At 36.8% G+C, this 20,427-nt stretch overlaps 1 protein-coding gene and 1 pseudogene across 2 annotated transcripts in view; one reads left to right on the forward strand and one right to left on the reverse strand.

The window, feature by feature from the left end:
• The window catches only part of EIF3H (eukaryotic translation initiation factor 3 subunit H), an 87,739-nt gene that overhangs the window by 65,526 nt on the left and 1,786 nt on the right, over positions 1-20,427 (reverse strand). For both annotated transcript variants that reach the window (XM_036338109.1, XM_036338108.1), the window contains exon 2: positions 5,829-5,985. In XM_036338109.1, the coding sequence (XP_036194002.1) occupies positions 5,829-5,985 (157 nt within the window). The remainder of the gene's footprint in view (positions 1-5,828; positions 5,986-20,427) is intronic.
• On the forward strand, positions 18,343-18,872 carry LOC118670739 (annotated as a pseudogene).

Here is a 20,427-nt window from a genome sequence, read left to right on the forward strand (position 1 = left end):
GCAGAAAATTCTTTACCTTGACCACATTTTCAGTAGTATATCCTTCCATGCACTGTGAGTTTGTGAGTTTCTAAACTCATTTAAAAAAAGAAAACCCTAAGTTTTAAAACATGAAGTAAACGCAAAAATAGTTTCCAAGCTTTCAAAATGAAGCTAGACTTTGTTCCTACTCTTATCTTAAGACACCCAAAAAAAGAACCAAAAAGCATAAAAATACTGGAGTTGATGCTTCATATTTGGATTTTACTTCTTGTATTCTAATCACCTTAGTAGACCAAAAACTGATCATACAAAGTAAGTTTAAGGTTCTAAGTTAGTTTTAAATCAATCAAAATAAGTTAAGCAAGCAATAGTCTAAAGTTCATTGCCCTATGATAAATCATTAAATGTGAATGATTTAACATTTTCAAAATAATATAATGAAAAACAACAGAGATCAGTTTCCAGAATTATAGCCTAATTCAGTGTACAGGTTCTCTCCAGTTACTGGCCTACACAATGTTTCATTTTAAATGAAATACATGTATTTTATTAAGTATTTAAATTTTATTAAGTATATATACTAAATATTTAAATACAGCTAAGTGCAGCATGGGTCCAAAGTTTGTATAAACATGTTACTAAGTTCTTGTCATGAGTCCCTTCATAGATCAAGAGCCCAGACCTAGAAAACAACTTTTATACTGGGTATAAAATCGGCAACAAATTTGAAAAATACTGTCAAAAAAGTTATCTCAACAGTAAGAATGACAAGTTGAATCTATATTACAGAGTTTATTCTTTATTTCTAGAGATGACTGTGTTATTTGAGGGACTAGAAATGGGAATATTTATACATATCTCACAAGACATAACTTCCTTAAAAAAATACTTAAAAATACAATTGACATTCACCTTCAAAATCACACTTTACCCCCTTCCTCCCCCCCCCAAGGCACTCCAAGAAGAATTAGTAGCTCATAGCTGCATATCCCCATCATTTTTTGTTTCTTTCCTCACTCTAGACTTGTATCAATTCTGTTTCCCAATTCTTTATTTACATACTTGTCTCCCCCAGTTAAAATCTTTCAAAGCAGTAACCAGAATTTCTCACCTTTGTATCTTTTTCACCACCTACTCATATGTAATTTGCTGGAAAAAGCTGAAATGAATTACTAAGATATTTTTTCTGAGATATTTGAACCATTTTATCATACCTCTAACTTAATGATTTGAGGTCACAAAGTAAACATGTTCCTACTTATCCAGTATGTTTTAAAACACTCCAAAACTATCCAATTTATCCATTATTTCTTCCAAGAAAAGCTTTTTTATAAAAATGCAATAAAATAAACAGAATTTTTAAAATTTTCTATTTATTAATTTCAGAGAGTAAAAGGGAGGGCGAGAAAGAGAGACAGACAGACAGACAGACAGACATCGATTTGTTGTCCCACTGATTTACGCATTCATTGGTTGATTCTTGTATGTGCCCTGACTGGGGATCACACCTGCAACCTTGGTATATGGGGACAACACTCTAACCAACTGAGCAACCTGACAGGACCAGAAACAGGATTAAAAAAAAAAGATTCTGTCAAACAGATCACAATGCTCACTGATCCATACAGATAGAAGATAATACAAAATAATAAGTAAACATCATGTCTTTTCACAAAATGTACCCATCTGTCTAAAAAAATATGAAAAGCTTTCTCTATCCTGATTCAACACTTCGCTGAACTCAAAAGCAATACAAAGCCAAAATAGTAAGCATCAGCTATGTTTCAAGCAGTTTTGCACTGGGTGTGGATTGCAGGCAAACTAAGAAAGGTGAGTCTTCAGGAAGCAAGTAATTAAGCAGAGATTTTTTCCAACTTAAAATATAACTTACTTATATAGAAAGTATTGCAAATAATATAACTACACAAACCTTCTCTCGCTGAACCCTGTGATACAAAAAACAACACCTATGCTGTGAAAAATTACGCTGAATACATTTTATTTTAATTACATTTTTGCCAACTCACATTTTAGCCTTTGAAAATCTGTTTAAGACTCTTCACCATTGCTTTTCTTTTGGAAGCTTAATAAAATAATTATGTACAGCAGTCAGCAGTATTTCTTACTCTAACACCAAATTTAGTTAAAAAAAATAAATAAATAATTTTCAAGTACCTAAAAAGGAAAAAGCTACTTTGTTCATTTTATATATTTTTGCATATATATTACTTCATTGTGTGGAATTATTTTAGTAATTACAAATCTTGCACACGTTAATACTATCTGAATAAGACATCAACTCATTCCCCTAACTGCATTTTTTCGTAGTAAAATACATGCTTCATTTTGGAAGGAAACTTATTTAAAGTCAAGGATCATCCTTTGGGCTGACTTAAAGAAAGCAAAATAAAAAATTGGTCCACTCCAAATATGAAAATTATGGATTTGGCTCTGATGCAGAATAAAGTAGGCTTCCTATATCACCTGCAATATTAAATTGATTTAGTCTGCTGAAAAACAAGACAGTGAGTTATTGGATCTGTGTTTAATTCAGTGCACTTTATAACATATTTAAGGAATTCAGTTGTATAAAACAGTATCTGAATCTTATCAGATGAAAATATTTTTCCCTTTTAGCAAGCCTCAGGTTGCATGTCTGAGAAAACAAATTAGTCTCTACTTCTCCTAAGCTTGATAATAGTGCCCCCTAATGGGAATTTTAATATGAGTTTTTCTCCTCATTTTTTTAAGCCTATATTTTCTAATGTGAGCAAGTTATTTTACTTGCAACTGGAAAAGTTAATTCTGTTATATAAAAGTGTATCCAAGATTTAAACCACTCAAAGGAGAGTTTATCACATGTTCAACAACAAAATGTGAATTCATGGCAGAAACAAAAAGAGAAAAGCTTCATGCCCCAAGTTTCCTTGATTTTGATCAATCTATTGAACATAATCTAAGGTAGCACTCTCCAAAATGTTAATAATCTTATAAGGAAATTATCCTTCAGCTATGTTTCCAGTACTCAGTAAGAACAATATGTACTAAATCAATGAAGGATATTACGAAGTCAGAAAAAAAATCTGATCAGAAGTGTAATTATTCAGTGTCATACAGATCCTAATAAGTAAAGAGCTTCGATTCCCACCCAAGTTTATAGACCTCACACCATTTCCTTTCCACAATATCTGATCACAAGTCTGCAACCATGAATTCATTGCCTTTCTTCCCTATTATATATACGTATATAGACAGTTCCCCTAAGCAGCAGCAATTCAACATATGGGGGTTTTCTTAAAGGCAAAAAGGATTTAAATTAAAGCAAACACTACCTATTCTTATACTTTCCAGATGTACCAGTGAAACAAACATCCAGTAATAGCAACATTTTAATTACAGTGCCCACAATACATTCTGAACTCAGTCAATGTTAAGGGAAACATGTAGAAGAAATAAACAACAAACAAAAGGTCATCAATTTGTGATGAAAAGAGAGAACTACTACTTTATTCTTCAACCTAATGAGGGAAAAGAAGAAAAAACTATATATAAAAAAGGGGCTGGTCAATATTTCTTAAAGGGTCAGACCTATAAAATTCAGGCTTGATGCCCATATGGTCTTTCTCAAGTACTCAACTACCCCACTGTAACAGGCACACAGCCACAGAAAATACAGAAATGAATGGACATGACAGTGTTCCAATAAAATGTTACATGTAAAAGTAGGTCCAAGAATTCTAATTTGCCAACCCCTAATTTAAAACACCTCACTGTTGGATCATAGATTTAAAATGTATGCTTTACCTGAGGCACAAAAACAAAATTTTTAATTTAAAAAAAGAAGAAAAAGGTAAGCAACTCAAAATACATAATCACTAAAATTATGAAGTAGTTGGTGAGTATTTTACTTTCAATAAGGGAGAAGACAGAAGAAAAGATCCTTCCCTGAAGCTGGTGGGCCAGTTGGTGCTTGCAAAGCCTTGAGAAGGTTGTCCCTTCTCTGGGCCTCAGTTTCCTCACCTATAAAATGAAGCCAAGGCACGTGCTTCCTACACAGGGAGGTAGAAATCGATGGGAAAATAAACATTGCCCCAGCCAGCGTCGCTCAGTTGGTTGAGCGTTGTGCACAGAAAGGTCTCAGGTTTGATTCCCAGTCAGGGCACATACCCAGGTTATCAATGAATATTTCTCCCTCACATCAATGTTCCTCCCTCTCCCTCTTCCTCTCCCTCCCTCTCTCTAAAAAGAATAATAAAGAACGTATTTTTTAAAATAAATAAATAAAAATAAACATCAAGTGCTAGCCCAGTGCTTGCTCAACAACAAAAAAATCATTCCCTGAAGATAATAGTTTGAGCTGGCACAAAATAAAGGAAAAGCAGTAAGCAAAACAATGGGTTTTTAGCATAACTTAAAATAGCATGTAAAAGTATTCTATTCCGGGATATACCCATACAATAGGAAAATTTGGGGGGAGGGGGGAAATATGGAGGTCTCACACTTGTTGATTTCAAAACATATTACAAAGCAACAGCAACCAAAATGGTATAATCATATATAATAAAAGAGTAATATGCAAATCGACCAAATGGCGGAACAACCGGTCACTATGACGTGCACTGACCACCAGGGGACAGATGCTCAACGCAGAGTGGTCAGTGCACTCCGTGGGAGCGCCGCTCAGCCAGAAGCTGGGCTCATGGCTGGCGAGCCCAGCAGCAGTGGCGGGAACCTCTCCCGCCTCTGAGACAGCACTAAGGAGCAGAGAGCCAGGCTCACGGGTGGCGAGTGCAGCGGCGGTGGCCTCTCACACATCTGCTGCAGGTGGGCAGTACGAAGTGAGGGGTCCCAGACTGTGAGAGGAATTATCTTTAATACCACCTAAGCCAGCAGGCGGACATCCCCTGAGAGGTCCCAGACTGCTGCAAGAGGGCACAGGCTGGGCTGAGGGACCCCACCCCCCACCCCAGTGCATGAATCTCATGCACTGGGCCTCTAATACTAGCATAAGTGTCCTAGAAAAAAATAAAGGGAAGAAGCATCATAACATTGGTCTTGCAATGATTTCTTAAATAGTATACCAAATGCAAAAATAGATAAGTTGAATTACATGAAACTAAGAAGCTTCTATGCAGCAAAGGAAACAACAGAATGAAAAAACAATCTATGAAATGGGAGAAAATATTTGCAAACCATATATATGATAAGGCATTAATATTTTGCAACAGAAAAAAAATTCATTCAACTCAAGAACAAAAAAAAACTCCTATAAAATGAGCAAAGAACTTGAATAAACATTTCTCCAAAGAAGTCATGCAAATAACCAAGAAACATATGAAAAGATATTCAACATTATTGTCAGGGAGATTATTTTCCACTAGATTTTTTAAAAATCTTTAGATTATCACCCTTGGCCTTTGGTGAGTTTTTAACTATTAGCCTTTGCCAACAAAGCAATTATACCTGTAACACAAAACTGAAATGCTCGAAAAGAATCTTTCTGAAACAGAGAGCTCAGCTCATCTCTTCATAAACATTGTCAAAATACCATAGAAAAAAATGGATGGACACATAATGATGATCCCTGTGCTTCACAATGTAAAGCTCCTATCCAAACTACTAAAATAAGAATCACAAATTCCAAGTACAGGCCAAACCAATAAAGTTTTTTATATACATCCTCATTTCAGAGAATTTATATAATTTTTTAAAAAATCTCAGACATCAAGTGAACTAGGCCACCCTGATAGATTATTAATTGTATTAAAATCAAATGTTATAGTGGGAATTATATTAATAACCATCTGTGTGTACTGCAAAGACACATTTGAGATGAGTATGCTTACCTTCATCAAAGTCAGCATCATCTTCTGTGTGCTGGGGGAAAGGGAAGCAGTTGGTGATTTCAAGCCGATCTTCTACAACCAGGCCCAAAAGCACTCCTTGAACCACCTCAGTGCCTTGTCCTTCTTCTTGATAATGTTTGATTATCTTTAATACCACCTAAAAGAAAACACAGAAACGAGCTTAAATACCATTCTTATAGTTACATTTCCTTTATTTCAAAGAAAAAATAAATCATACTAGTGGGTTTCAAAAACCACAAAATTATATAATAGGACTAACCAAATTTCTTTCCAATCATTTCCTTTACCCTTACACAAACAATAAAGTACACATAGTCTAATTGTACATCTGAAACGCCTCGAGTTTGAAGACATGTCAAAAATATCCTCATGCAGCAATCAAGCCTTTCAGGTCAAGGCTCCCTGAGGATCTGGCATCCAGGAGTTCGTTCAGTCTAATCAAACAATATCACCTCGACCTGAGGTTATTACAGAGGAAGTGATCCCATTAACTTCCTGACAGAACCATCAATAAGACAGAAATAAAGACTTCAATTATCTGAATGTCTGAAAGCAGAACTATTCCTCTTACAAGTTCTCAACATCTCAAGATGGTTCCTGAACAGAGCATCTCACTAGTCAGAGGAAGCACCAACAGGAACATAAAACAAAGAGGGACCTGACTGGCAACAGAACACAAAGCAAAAACCAACACTCCAGGACTACCTAATTTTCCTCAACCAGAAAGATACACCAAATAACCTCTAAGGATAAACAATTATTATATTTCCTGTAATATTTCCATAAATATGGGGTACTGTTCCATTGGACAATTAAAAGTTCACAGTAACAGTAACCATCTATATATACAAAAGCCTAAGTGACCGTCCGACCGGTAGCTATGGCACGCAATGACCACCAGGGGGCACACACTCTGACCCGTAGTTATGAAACGCACTAACCACCAGAGGGTAGACGCTCAGTGCAGGAGCTGCCCAGCTGTGGTGACTTGGCAGCTGAGGTTCTCGAATGACACACCCAGAACCAGAGAGGAGAGAGCCTGATTCGGGAGTGCGTCACCCGAGAACCACCCTCTTGCAATCTGAGACCCCCTGGGGGATGTCAGAGAGCTGGTTTTGGCCCGATCCTCCCAGGCCATGCCGAAGGACCCCACAGGTGCACGAATATATGTATATATATGAGGTGCTTAATATATGTAAAGCACTTTGAATAGTACTCTCCCCCTCCTCCCTCCCCTTCACTCTCTCTAAAATAAGTAAATAAATAAATAATCAATCAGTGGGAAAATATCCTTGTGTGACTACAAATTTAAAAACAAACAAAAAGTCTTCTATTTAAAAACTGCCTCAATTTAACAGAAATGAATTTTAAAGGGATTGAAGGAGGGGCAATGTAAACAAACAGCACAGCAACTTGATATGCCTGCCCATAGCCAATGCAACTTTTATCAGCATCAACAGAAGTACAGTGCTCCAAGAGAAATTATCTCATTTTGCAGCACAGCTGACCTGTTATATTCAGTTCTCTACGATGACCAAAAAGTCAGTACCCAAATGAGAAATGGGAAAAGCACAGTGGTTTAACTACCTGGCAAAATCAATGAGTGTGAATAAGTACACACAGAAAGGGGTAATTATAAGACAGAAAGCTTAAAACCCTGTGAGGAGGACAAGTTCAATGAATTAAAATTTCTCTCAAGTAGGGACAATCACAATGAGCACTTTCCAAATACTGAGGCACCAGAGGATGTGTCTTAGGACAGAGGTTGCCAACCGGTGGTCCGCGAGGTCCGAAAGGTTGGGGACCACTGTTTTAGAAGGCAAGCTTAGGACAGATAATCGTTTCAGGAAAGAAGTTTTCCACTTTAACGATGAATTCTCTCTAGCATTTGTGGCTGTCCAAAATAAAAAGCCTTCAGGAAAAGCATAATGAGCACTAAAATAATTTCCAACTACAGTATACACTGAGTGGCCAGATTATTATGACCACCTGATGTTTGTAGGCAAATTAGCTACAATTTCGCGCTGAAGTTGCTAGAGGGCCAGAGTCCAGGGGTCCTCAAACTACAGCCCGCGGGCCACATGCAAATACAAATATTGTATTTGTTCCCGTTTTGTTTTTTTACTTCAAAATAAGATATGTGCAGTGTGCAAAGGAATTTGTTCATAGTTTTTTTTTAAACTATATTCCGGCCCTCCAGCGGTCTGAGGGACAGTGAACTGGCCCCCTGTTTAAAAAGTTTGAGGACCTCTGGGCCAGACCATTATAAATAGGGAAGCAGGTTGTTTACCAGCCTTTGAGGCTGCTAAATCGCGTTGTTTACCCGTATCTTCAGAAAAAAAATCACTTCTACTGTCGTGGTAAATAACCTGCTTTCCTATTTATAATGGTCTGGCCCTCTAGCAACTTCAGCGCGAAATTATAGCTAATTTGCCTACAAACTTCAGGTGGCCATAATAATCTGGCCACTCAGTGTATATGATCTTGCCATTTTAATATAGTCTGATGAAATAATGCATTCTGAGGGGAAAAATACCATTTTTATCAAAACTAAGCTGACATTCTTCAATCTGACATTTTATGGCCTTCCTATTTCACATACACTAAAAATCTCAATTCTTTTGTTCAAAAATAATGTGGTGGAATTATATTACAAACTTGAGAGATGTTCAAAAGAAATCCCTGATCTAAAGTAACTAATTGACATACAGGAAGGGCTTTTAATATTCTATGTAAATAACCAGAAATTTACTGTATACATAAAAATGTTCCATAGATTATGGGTACTTAAAAGTGACTGAATCAATGTTCTGCTCATGAAGAGATGCTTTACTCACCTGTGCCTACCACAGGTGCTGGCACATGAAAGATACTCAAAATACATTTGCTGAAGGGGTGAAGGGTAAACATTTATCGATCATTTATGTTATGTCAAGCAGTCCTCTATCTTGCATGCAATGACTCAAATAATTCTTATAACCACTCTATGAAGTCAGTAATATTATTTTCCCATTTATTTGACAGATAAGGAAACAGGTTATCGTACAGGTTAAATCAGAAAGGTGATCTCACTTCTGACTCCCAAAGTACTTTTAGTTACAGTAGCTCACAATAAATGAGTAACTTTAAGTGTCCCATAAGTGTTTATAATAAGAAGGCTGAAACAGAATGCAGTGGCAACAGATCTGGAAGAAATCCGTGTGACTAGGTGGCAGAAGCAGCACTTTGTGCGTGGAGTAGTTCAGTGTGGAGTTACAGGGTGAGGGAGTAAGACAAGACTATAGGCAGTGATGGCGAACCTTTTGAGCTCAGCATGTCAGCATTTTGAAAAACCCTAACTTAACTCTGGTGCCGTGTCACATATAGAAATTTTTTTTATATTTGCAACCATAGTAAAAAAAATGACATATTTTTGCTATTTATTTTATATATTTAAATGCCATTTAACAAAGAAAAATCAACTAAAAAAATGAGTTTGCGTGTCACCTCTGACACACGTGTCATAGGTTCGCCATCACGGCTATAGGGAATGGTGCTAGAGGTCAAATTTGTCCTGCCCTAATCACTAGAAGTCAAGTAGCATCAGCAGGAAACCTCCATTAGTTGCAAGAATGCAATGCAGCTTTTAATCATCACCAGCACTATTCTCACAAGCCACACGTTCTGTCACAGAAGTTCCCTTCTGTCCTGCTCCATGTCTTTTTTCTCCCTCCAACCAATCACATGCTTCTATCCATAAAACAGTGCTAACGCTTTTAATTAATCTTATTGATTCCATGCTGCTTTTGTTCTTACTTAAAAATAGACATATGGGGAAAGCTTAATAGTTATCCAAAACAAAAACATGCTCCTATATTAGATTTGGTTTTATAAAGTGTCACAAATGACCCCACATACTCCGGAACTTTAGAACAGCACTTGTTCTCAGCTTATCAAAATGACCTGAGGAGCCTTAAATGAAGAGGAGTCTTACAGTCATCAGTATTTAAAAAATAAAACAAACAAAAAGAAACTGATGCTGAACCCAACCTCTGAAACTCAGAGTTAATTGACCTGAGCTGGGACTCCTATATTGTTGTTTTTCTTTTTGTTGTTGTTGTTTTGGGGGGAGGGGGGTGTTTCTTCCTATTTTTGGTTTTCGATTCTGCAGGTTATTCTAAAATTCTACTTCATTCTAACTTTTTAAAAATATATTTTTATTAATTTCATAGAGGAAGGGAGAGGGAGAGATAGAAACATCAATGATGAGAGAGAATCATTGATCGGCTGCCTCCTGCACACCCCTTAAAGGGGATGGAGCCCACAACCTTGGGCATGTGCCCTGACCAGGAATCAAACCATGACCTCCTGGTTCCTTCCTCCAGGAACCATGACCTCCTGATGCTCAACCACTGAGCCATGCTGGCCGGGCTTCATTCTAACTTTTAATGAGTATGGACCAGTCTTCCTTTTCTGTTTTAACTCCTCAGGTGATTACAATGCACATAACTGGTTGAAACACAACTTTCCTTTCCTGTTTTAAGACTCCCTGTGTTGCCGGAACCGGTTTGGCTCAGTGGATAGAGCGTCGGCCTGCAGACTAAAGGGTCCCAGGTTCGATTCCGGTCAAGGGCATGTACCTGGGTTGCGGGCATATCCCCAGTGGGAGATGTGCAGGAGGCGGCTGATTGATGTTTCTCTCTCATCGATGTTTCTGACTCGCTGTCTCTCTCCCTTCCTCTCTGTAAAAAATCAATAAAATATATTTTTAAAAAAAAAGACTCCCTGTGTTGCTGAAAAGTGAGTACACTGAGAATTGCAGGCATAAAAGTGAACATTTTATTTACTAGTATAAAAGCATAAATATCACCCCCTCATGAGCGGTACTCAAGCCCTTGGAAGAATCTCCACAGTATAGAAATGAGAGGAAAAGTGCTGCTGCAACCCATCTGAGAAGCATTCAAGTGTCCCATAACAAAGACTTTTAGGCTTCATGGCTTGACCCATATTTAAGACTGCTTACGTATTAATGCTGACCAGGTTCCTTTATCCTATAAAACTGTGGGTAAATAAGGATTTTTCTATAAATTATGCTTAAAGGAATGGAAACTGAGCAGCAGAACCTTAAATTACCAACTTCTTCTACACCTCCCAAACTGTCATAGTACGGCTCTAAATGCTTATTAACCTACCTGATTTGCCCCAAAGAGTATTGTTCTATGAATAGGTCAGCTGTCTCTAGAACTATCTCCAGCTTTGAGGTTTACACATTCTCAGGCTGGGCGGATCTTAGCAAGGAATCCTAACTTGCAAGATAGTAAACAGATATCCTGTCTGCTGAAATTACTCAAGAAGAACCAATTTTTCCTATTATTATTATTCAGTGCAGACAATTTGAAAGAGCAAAGCAGACTAGTTTGTAATTTCTAAGGAACACATTATTTTTTAAAGTGTGGGGCTTTTTCCAAAAAGGCTACATACAAGCAACACAGTCACTTCTAAGACAGAAAGTATTCTTGACATTATAAGATAAATAAAAATAATAACCTAAAATATCCAAATTAATTATACCAGAAGTCAATAAACCTAAAATCTGAGTTAATAAGCATGAGGAATAAAATCTTCCATCCGCCCTAAAAAGGAACGTTTATCAGAATCACTAAGACCTTTCTACCAAAATCTTATCAAAAACTTTCACGTACCAAGGAACAATTTAAATCTGGCCAAAATAAAAATTATGCTGTCTGATAAATTAGAATAATTTTCTATCAAACATGATGTCTACAAAAACTAGTTACTACAGAAATATTTGAAAGCCCCGCCCAGAATCACCAGAATTCTGCAATTTCCAAATTCTTTTGTTCACTCTTTAATACATCCATCTAGATATTTACTTGCTGAGTGCCTTTGAAGGCTAGTTACTTCTGCCAGGCCCTGGGAAAATGAAACTGAAACACATAAGCCTTTGCTATCACAAGGCTCATATTTTAGAACAGCTGACTTTAAATTCTAATCTCCTGTTTTTATGGTTACACTTCAACTATTCAAATTTGCTACTGCACACATATATACAAATTACCAGAAAATATGTATATGTATACACTATCAGGGGAATATAGATTGTTTTTTAACAAGCAGAGTGATCTGTTTAAGAGAAACCTAACATAAGCCAATTATAAATCAGCAAACTATGAACTCAAACTTTGTGCAAACTAATGATAATAAATCTTCACCAGGAAAGCAGTGGGTTTCCCACCATCCTTGTAATACACATAAAAAGGATGTTGAAAACCAGTAAAATTATTAGGGACAAAGTAATTTTATATTGTATAATACCATCTATCATTTTAGCCTACCTTTATAAAGCTGAGTTCATTGAGAATGCTCAGAGATTGCAACCTGTATGGTGTACCTAGCAAATGCTGACTCTACTTGTTATCTTTTTTAAAAACTCACAGATGAAGAAATGCTGAAACTATTAAAACATTTTACCACTAAAACTAATAAAAAAAGAAAATCAAGTATTTTGTGATCACAACAGTATTTTAGATATGATCCTATTAAATATTGTTAGACTCTGGTTAGAGGGAGATGCTATTAGCTAAAATAGGTATGAAAATCCTATAGAGATGAGTCAGTCAGTGACTACCTATAGCATTATTGCAAGGATTAAAAAGACATCCAAAGTACACAGTGCATATTAAATTCTCAGCAAAAAGTTACAACTACTATTATTAGAATAAATATTCCATCTAACCTCCTCCACTCATCCAACCATCTATCCAACAAATATTTAGTGAGTGACTAGAATATGCAAGATATGGCACTGAGACTTGTCTCCCCACAACGTTCAGAGTCTATTCCTCAAAGGATGTAACTTAGTAAATGCTTATTAAAAATCAACCACCTGACACCAACTTATATTTTTATAAAAATTTATTAGTCATATCAACCTACAGGGATTTAGGACATTTTAAAAATCTGTATTCAAGTCAAAAGTGAGATTAAACTGATTTATTCAAAATATTTGTGTGTACATGTGTTTGTATGTATGTATATATATTTTAAATATGTATATGTTTCCTTATAAACATCATTATCCTTGCTAAAAATAAAGACTAAATCCACTCCGAAGATTCTTAAAAGTCTGAAATAAAATGACAAACCCCAAACTACACCAGTTGCTGACCAGTTGAAGAGGTCAGGGCAGGATGCATGATTCCTAGCAGGCTTTATTCCAGTTTCATAGATTCTGGGAGGTAAGGTCCACAGCCTGAATTTCTCACATCAGTCACCATCAAAGAACAGCTATTACTGTAAAAGAATTTTAGTCTCAAAGAAACTGTAATGTCACAGAATCTCCCCTTAGCATGTTCTGTAAAATCAATATCTAGACTTTCATTTAATTCTGGCATCTTTCAATGACTGATCTGTGAACTTGGCAGTTTTCTTATTTGGTTAAGCCTAGATCATTTCTTCTAACACTGAACAAAGAAGGTAGTTATTGCCAAAATGTAAATTCAAAAAGCAGAAAGCAGCATTAGCCTTAAATTTAACACATTTTATGACTCGAGTGGGATTGGGGTTCCATTTCATAACTGGCTAAGTCAAATAATAAACAGGATTTAAATCACTGCTGTTAAGTTTTGATGTGAAAGAATTTTAAGGAACTTCAATGGGGGGAAAAAGATATTTTGCTCTGACACATATGGGATTAGTTACAATGCTCCAATAAACTTAATCAATATCACTTCTTCAATATTTCAGTTGAAAGAGCATATTTCATTTATTATTCTCTTGGATCTAATGCTCACTGATAGTCCACAGTTTTAAAGTTAAATCAACTAATAATTGCTGGGAAAAGGGGGAGAAAGGCAATGTAGCCTCAAGAAATTCAACAAAATACCACTGCTCTCATCATAAAAATCAGTCATGACAAACTACAATGATGCAATCAAACATACAAATGTATAATCGCAATTAAAACAATTAAATGTTCGTTGATAATGATGTTCAATTCATAACATTAAGTTTTTACTTTACCAACTCAACATAAACCTGCAAATTTTCCCACACGTAGCTGGAAAGTAGTTTTCTAAAATAAAAAGAGTGCTAAACAGGCTTAGCTGGAACAAAATTTCTTTCCTCCATCAAACAAAACAAAAAAATGTCAAAACTATTATGAACTAGCTGTCTTCTTCCTAACACATCTAGTTCATTAAATTCAGAAGCATGGATATCTGAATTGGAGGGCGGGCACACCAAGAACTACAGCAGCCCCAGGTGGAAGATGCAGGGCAGTTCCCCCATCCTGACAGAGCAGGCACCGCGTGTGTCCCCCACACCTGCCGCATGCTCCACTCAGCACGGTCTGGCAGTCCCCAACCGCCCCTCACCGCCCTCTGCCAGCCCCTGCCACTCTAGCAGACCCTAGCGAGAACAGCCAGGTGATCCAGGCCCACTCTTCCTATATTATTTCTATTTTCTCACTTAACATACACATGCACCCACGTACACACAACCAAACACACAGTACTCTAGAAACGTGAGTAAACTCAGACACACAACAACTAGAAACATGCTTCCATCGGAACTCATTTTAGTAGACCAAAAAATTTGGTCGGAAATCTGAAATCTTTGTAAAATCAATAGTTTGTATATGTAAGTGCTTTTTTTTTAACCATAACTTAAAATTTACCATCTCAAGAATTTGTGTACAGTTCAGTAGTATTAAGTATATTCACACTGTTGTGCAACAGACCTCTAGAACTTTAATCCTGAAAAATTGAAAGTATATACCCATCAATACTCCCCGTTTCCCCCGCTCCCATTCCCTGGCAACTACCCTTAACTTTCTACCTCTATGAGTTTAACTTCTTAGGTACTTCATGTAAGTGATCATATAGTTACAATATTTTCTCTTGTGATAAGAACTTTTAAGCTCTCTGTCAACTTTCAAATATGCTTTACAATATTAACGATAGTATATTAGATCCCCAGGACTTACTTTATAACTGAAAGTTTATAGTTTTGACTCCCTTCACCCATTTGGCCCTCCCCCAATCTCACACACACCAAAAAGCATGGACCACTGCATAACTAAAAGGCCTTTCAGTGACTTGGGTTGGTTTTTATTTGTTTCTTTAACAGGAAGCAGTGCTTCCTAAAACAGGTCCAGAAGGAAACATTAAAGAGTAACGTGACTGCCTCTGGGAAGACGGTGGTTGAAGACAGTAATGAAAGTTTTCACTATGTATTCTTTTTCGTCTTTTGATTTGTGTACCATGTGTATCTAGTGTAATGGCTGTTTCATTAAATAGGTTTAATAAATTAAAAGGGCTTTAGTTTTTTAGTATAAGAAGTATGCCACAGTAATCGCAGGAAGTGATTACTCACCTTCTTTCTCCTGAAGAGGATGCTGGGCTTGAGACAGGCCACCCCAAAATGTCCCCTAATGGCATATTGATTACTTTGAATTAAGGTTACTTGACAAGCAGCCAGTGACAGAAGAGCACCTTGACCCTCCACTGTCTCCTTAAGTGCAGGAAATAAATCTCCCCTGTGAAAGGTGCCCTCCCTGCTCCAGGAGAGCTGAGAAACACCCTTATCACTACAGCTAAGAGATCCAGAGACAAAGCTTCTATAAACACTTTATTAATTTACTACCCAAGCCCAAACTTTGTTCAGACTCCTCACTAATACCCAAACCTTGCTTAGATTCCTTTCTCAGGAGCACTAACTTTTTGTCCTGTGAATTCTTCACAAATTGTTTGTCTAAAAAATATTAAAAGGTGCCTGGTTCAATCACTTCTTTGAGCTTCATTTTATGATCTGAGCATCATATTGTGATTTCTCCCATGCACATGTATTAAATCAGTTTTTCTATGTAGCTTGTCTTGTTTTATTTTTAGCTTTATTATTAGTCCAGAACTAATTAGTCTAGAAAAAACTAAAACGGAGTAGAGGGGGAAATTCTCCCCCTTGCCAATGAGGTTGTTCGAAACAAAACTGAAGATTAGGCACATCTGCACAAAATTTAAAACAGGGGTTTTCTTACAGCCAAAGGAAAAAAATCTTGGTTTTAATTGTTTCAAAGACTACCCTTAAACCAAACTTGAAAACAGTACCTACAGCCATCTCTTGGCAACTAAAAGCAAAAGGTAAAGAGGATCTTAAAAGTCAAGCTATAAAGTTTGATTTTGTGTAGTGAGAATTTCCAACAGGTTTTTGCATTCTAGGACTACAATTGTCCTTTTAATATGAATATGATTATTTATTCAGCAGCACTGTGTGTGATGGTCAAGTACAAAATGGAATCTGTAAGGCCAGTCAGTCACATGAGGCCTTTCCAATAGTTCAGGAAAGAGACCAAGGCTTGGCAGCAGCCACTGAGCAGATCTGACTCCTCTCGTTCTCGGCCTCACTCCACTTCTTCTGCAACCATGTCTGACAAACCTGATATGGCTGAGATTGAGAAATTTGGTAAGTCAAAATTGAAGACAGAAATGCGAGAGAAAAAAACCACTGCCTTCAAAAGAAATGACTGAACAGGAGAAACAAGCAAGAAAATCGTACACGCACCATCAGTATGCACTATACATTCCACAAGTATTGTATTCTTCTTCTAACTGCTTAACTTTGTAAAATGCAAAGAGGTTCCATCAAGTTTAAATGACTGAGCTGTCTCTTTTCCCATCAGAGAACTACTGACCAAGGAGGAGGCACCTGCCTCTCCATCTGCCCGTCTGGCTGGCAGGGAAGGAACAGCACTCATGTGTTGGTGAAGGAAGAAACTCGGTGGGACAACAGTGAAATCCAGAGTAAACATCAAGCTGGTCCAAGATGTCCTGCAGGCTGAAGAATGCAGAGTAACCAGAGTGCCATTTTCTTTTGGTTAAAATCCTTTTAATTATTGGTATGCACAATTTTTTAATATGCAAATAAAAATGTTTTGAAACCAGAAAGGAGAGCAAGAAATGAAGAGTACAGACAATACAGTTATAAGATTAAAATATAAGTGACCTCAAGAGAATCCAAGGAAAACTAATGAAAAATCAAAGATGATACCAGAAGTCTGGGTAACTTGGTGTTACCACTAACAGACAAGAAATATTTACTGAATTGAATCACTGTAATAAGCATACTAACAAGCATGGTTAATTTTTAAAATAAAGACAAAGATTTTTGAAAATCACAACTTTCAGTGCCAAGAAATAGCACAGCACTCCAATACTGGGGGGGGGAGTAAACTGAACCATATATACAACTATTCTGGAGAACAATTTGGCAACACACTTAAGAAAATGCATAACCTTTAACCTGCTAACTTCAATTCTGGGCATTTACTAAAGCATAGGAAAAACACTATGCTGTTTTAGTAAAGCCCAAAATCTTAATGGTACTAACCAACCTCCTGTTATGAGCTTATAATCCAGCTAATTATCGTTGTGTGTTTTTTGTGATTTTTCCAAACTTTGCTTACAAATAATGGTTTGTGGTTTTGTTTGTTTTTAATATATTTTTGTTGATTTCAGAGAGGAAGGGAAAGGGAGAGAAACATCAATGAGTAAGAATCATTGACCGGCTGCCTCCTGCACGCCCCCTCCTGGGGATCGAGCCCACAACCTGGGCATTGTGCCCTTGATCGAAATAGAACCCCGAACCCTTCAGTCCGCCGGGTCCAAAGTTCTATCCACTAAGCCAAACCAGGTAGGGCTGTCTTTGTTTTATACCCTTGACATTTAGGTACTATTTGGGGGGAATATAAATCTTAAAATTGTATGCCAAAATACAGCTGATATTTAGACTCAAAGAGTAAAAAAGTTTTGTATTTTGACTAAATTAATACTGAGTTACCATTATTTTGCTGAATCAATTTTTTTTTTCTTGTATGCTTGGGCTTGGTACAAACATAAAAAAAAAAAATACAGCACACTATTCTGGCACAAAGTAGTATCCATTTCAGTCCTTTCAGGTTTAATGAAACAATACAGTTTGCCATCACATAGATGGATGTGTAAATTATACTATACTTTGCTATTAAATCTTAATCTTTACAGGATATAACCATTTTATAGAATGATCTACAAATAGAAGCTTATGAGAAAAACTACAGTTTTCAGTATATTTTGCCTTGGAGTATATTTTTTCATAAGTTGCCAAATGAAATAATATCCAAGTACCATACTTTCAATATTTTACAAAAACAAACTTATAAGCCCAATGCTCTGTAGAGGCTTTTCTCCCCAATACTGGGGCTAGAACTGAGCTAAAAATCCAGAAAATGCTGCCAAGGTGTAAAACACCTCGAGTTGCTCAGCCAAACTCATGAAATCCTGGGTATAAAGCAGAAGATCAGAATTTATAATTTTATAGAGACTAGTTGAAGCCAAAGTGACAAGAAATAAGAAGCCAGGCTGGAGGCAAGAGGGTGGGCTCGCGGTGAGCAGACATCAAGGGATGAAAATAGGTATGCTTAGAAGCAAATTTTAAAAGCATTTTTTCTTCAAATCTTTTTCCATACCACCTAATAAGCATCTTGATTCACCATGGCCGTATCAGCAGTGAAATGGGCGATATCAAACAGAACTATTCTGAAACATTTATTTCCAATCCAAAATGGAGCTTTATTCTGTTTGTTATAAATCCACATACTCTTCTCCAGATGACTATAACTGCAAAGTAGAACTTGCTTTGACATCTGATGGCAGGATGATAGTTTGCTACCATCCTTCTGTGGATATTCCATATGAACACACCAAGCCTATCCCTCGGCCAGATCCTGTGCATACTTATGAAGAAACACAGGATCAAATACTGAAAACCAGATTAGAAGTAAAAGATGAACACTTGGAGCAAGGACCCATGATAGAACAACTTAGCAAAATGTTCAATACTAAGCACCGTTGGTATCCTTATGGACAGTATCATACACATCATAGGAAACTGAATCCTCCAAAAGACAGATGATATTGAGGTTTTCAGTAAAATGCTGTCCTGTTCTCATTTGCCATTTGAGAAAATGCAATCAGATATATTCACTACTATGTGCATGCCATGAACACAGGAGGCCTGTTAGAAAAAATATTTTTAAAGGCAATAGGTTTCAATTTCAGTAAGCTCTCTGACCTTAAGGAAAAGAAACAATGGCCAGAATATCTGCAGGATTTATCCAAATCTTGGAAGCATACTGCGATGGAAAAGTCAGATGGGCTTAGTTAGGAAACTACCTTAATTAGGAATACCTACCAATACTTCTTCCCTAACTTCCCTTAATATACCTTGTTTTCCCCAATATGTTAATCTGTATGACCCAGAGACTAAAGGTTGCCTTTTTCCAACTTTAGATTATTTACTAAATTGATTTCTTTTAGCTACAAATCTTCTCCTAGAATATGACAGATTAGAAAGATTATACTAGCTTTCTCATACATTCTTGAGATCACAGTTTGACTGCTGGGTACATGCCAGGGTACATGCCAGGTTGTGGGCTTGATCCTACAGTAGGGGGCATGCAGGAGGCAGCCAATCAATGATTCTCTCTCCCTCTCCCTTCCTCTTTCTGAAATCAAATACATATTTTTTAAAAGAAGTATATATAACTCAGGCTTTTTCATTTATTAGTAACATTCTCCACCTTACTTCCAATAAAGGAGGGATGAGGTAGCTAATAATTTTAAAAAATAAGGCAACTTTTTACATAAAAGGGAAAACAAAATTTAAAAGTTAATAGATTTTTGCCCCCTGGTATGGCTCAGTTAGTTGAATGTTGTCCCATGCACCAAGAGGTCACGGGTTCGATTCCTGGTCAGGGCACATGCCGGGGGTTTCAGACTCAATCCCCAGTACAGGGCATGCAGGAGGAAACCAATCAGTGATTCTCTCTCATCATGATGCTTCTATCTCTTCCTCTCCCTTCCTCTCTCTCTAAAACTCAACAAAAACATTTTTTTTAAAAAAAGGTAATGGATTTTAAGCACTGGAACTATGTAAGACACAAATGTTTTACACTTTAGCCTTCAGATTACCATCTCAGAGACAAAGGAAAAATACATAAACAGTAAGCCATTAATTAACTGTGTATGATCACATGCCAAGATGAACAATACAAGCCATCATCATAAAAAGTTCCAAGAAAGGAAAAGATCAATGTGGACCAGAGCAGTACTTTTCAAACATTAATATGCTATAAATCATCTGATACACTATGTCAGGAAAGAGGCCTGAGATTGTGAGATACTTTATTTATACATTTCTAACAAGCTACCCGAGGCCAATTCTGCTTGTTTTGCTGGTCCATGGACCATACTTTGTAAGTATCAAAAGTGTAATGCACATAAGAAAGATAAGATTCATTCTGGTTTGGGAGAACAAAGTAGGTTTTATATAAGCTCAACAGGAAGAATTAGCTTGATCTTGTCTAGGAACAATGAGACCATTTGACTACAATGAAGATCCACTCCTCCATCCCAAAAAGATATGCTGAGCACTGATTCTGTGCAGGGTACAGTAAAAGACACATTGACAAGTCTAACAGAATGGACAGTTAAATGATGATTGGGAGATACCATTTCACACAAGGAAAAAAGCCATGTAGTTG

This window comes from Myotis myotis, unplaced genomic scaffold (assembly GCF_014108235.1).
Source record: "Myotis myotis isolate mMyoMyo1 unplaced genomic scaffold, mMyoMyo1.p scaffold_m19_p_16, whole genome shotgun sequence".
NCBI lineage: Eukaryota > Metazoa > Chordata > Mammalia > Chiroptera > Vespertilionidae > Myotis > Myotis myotis.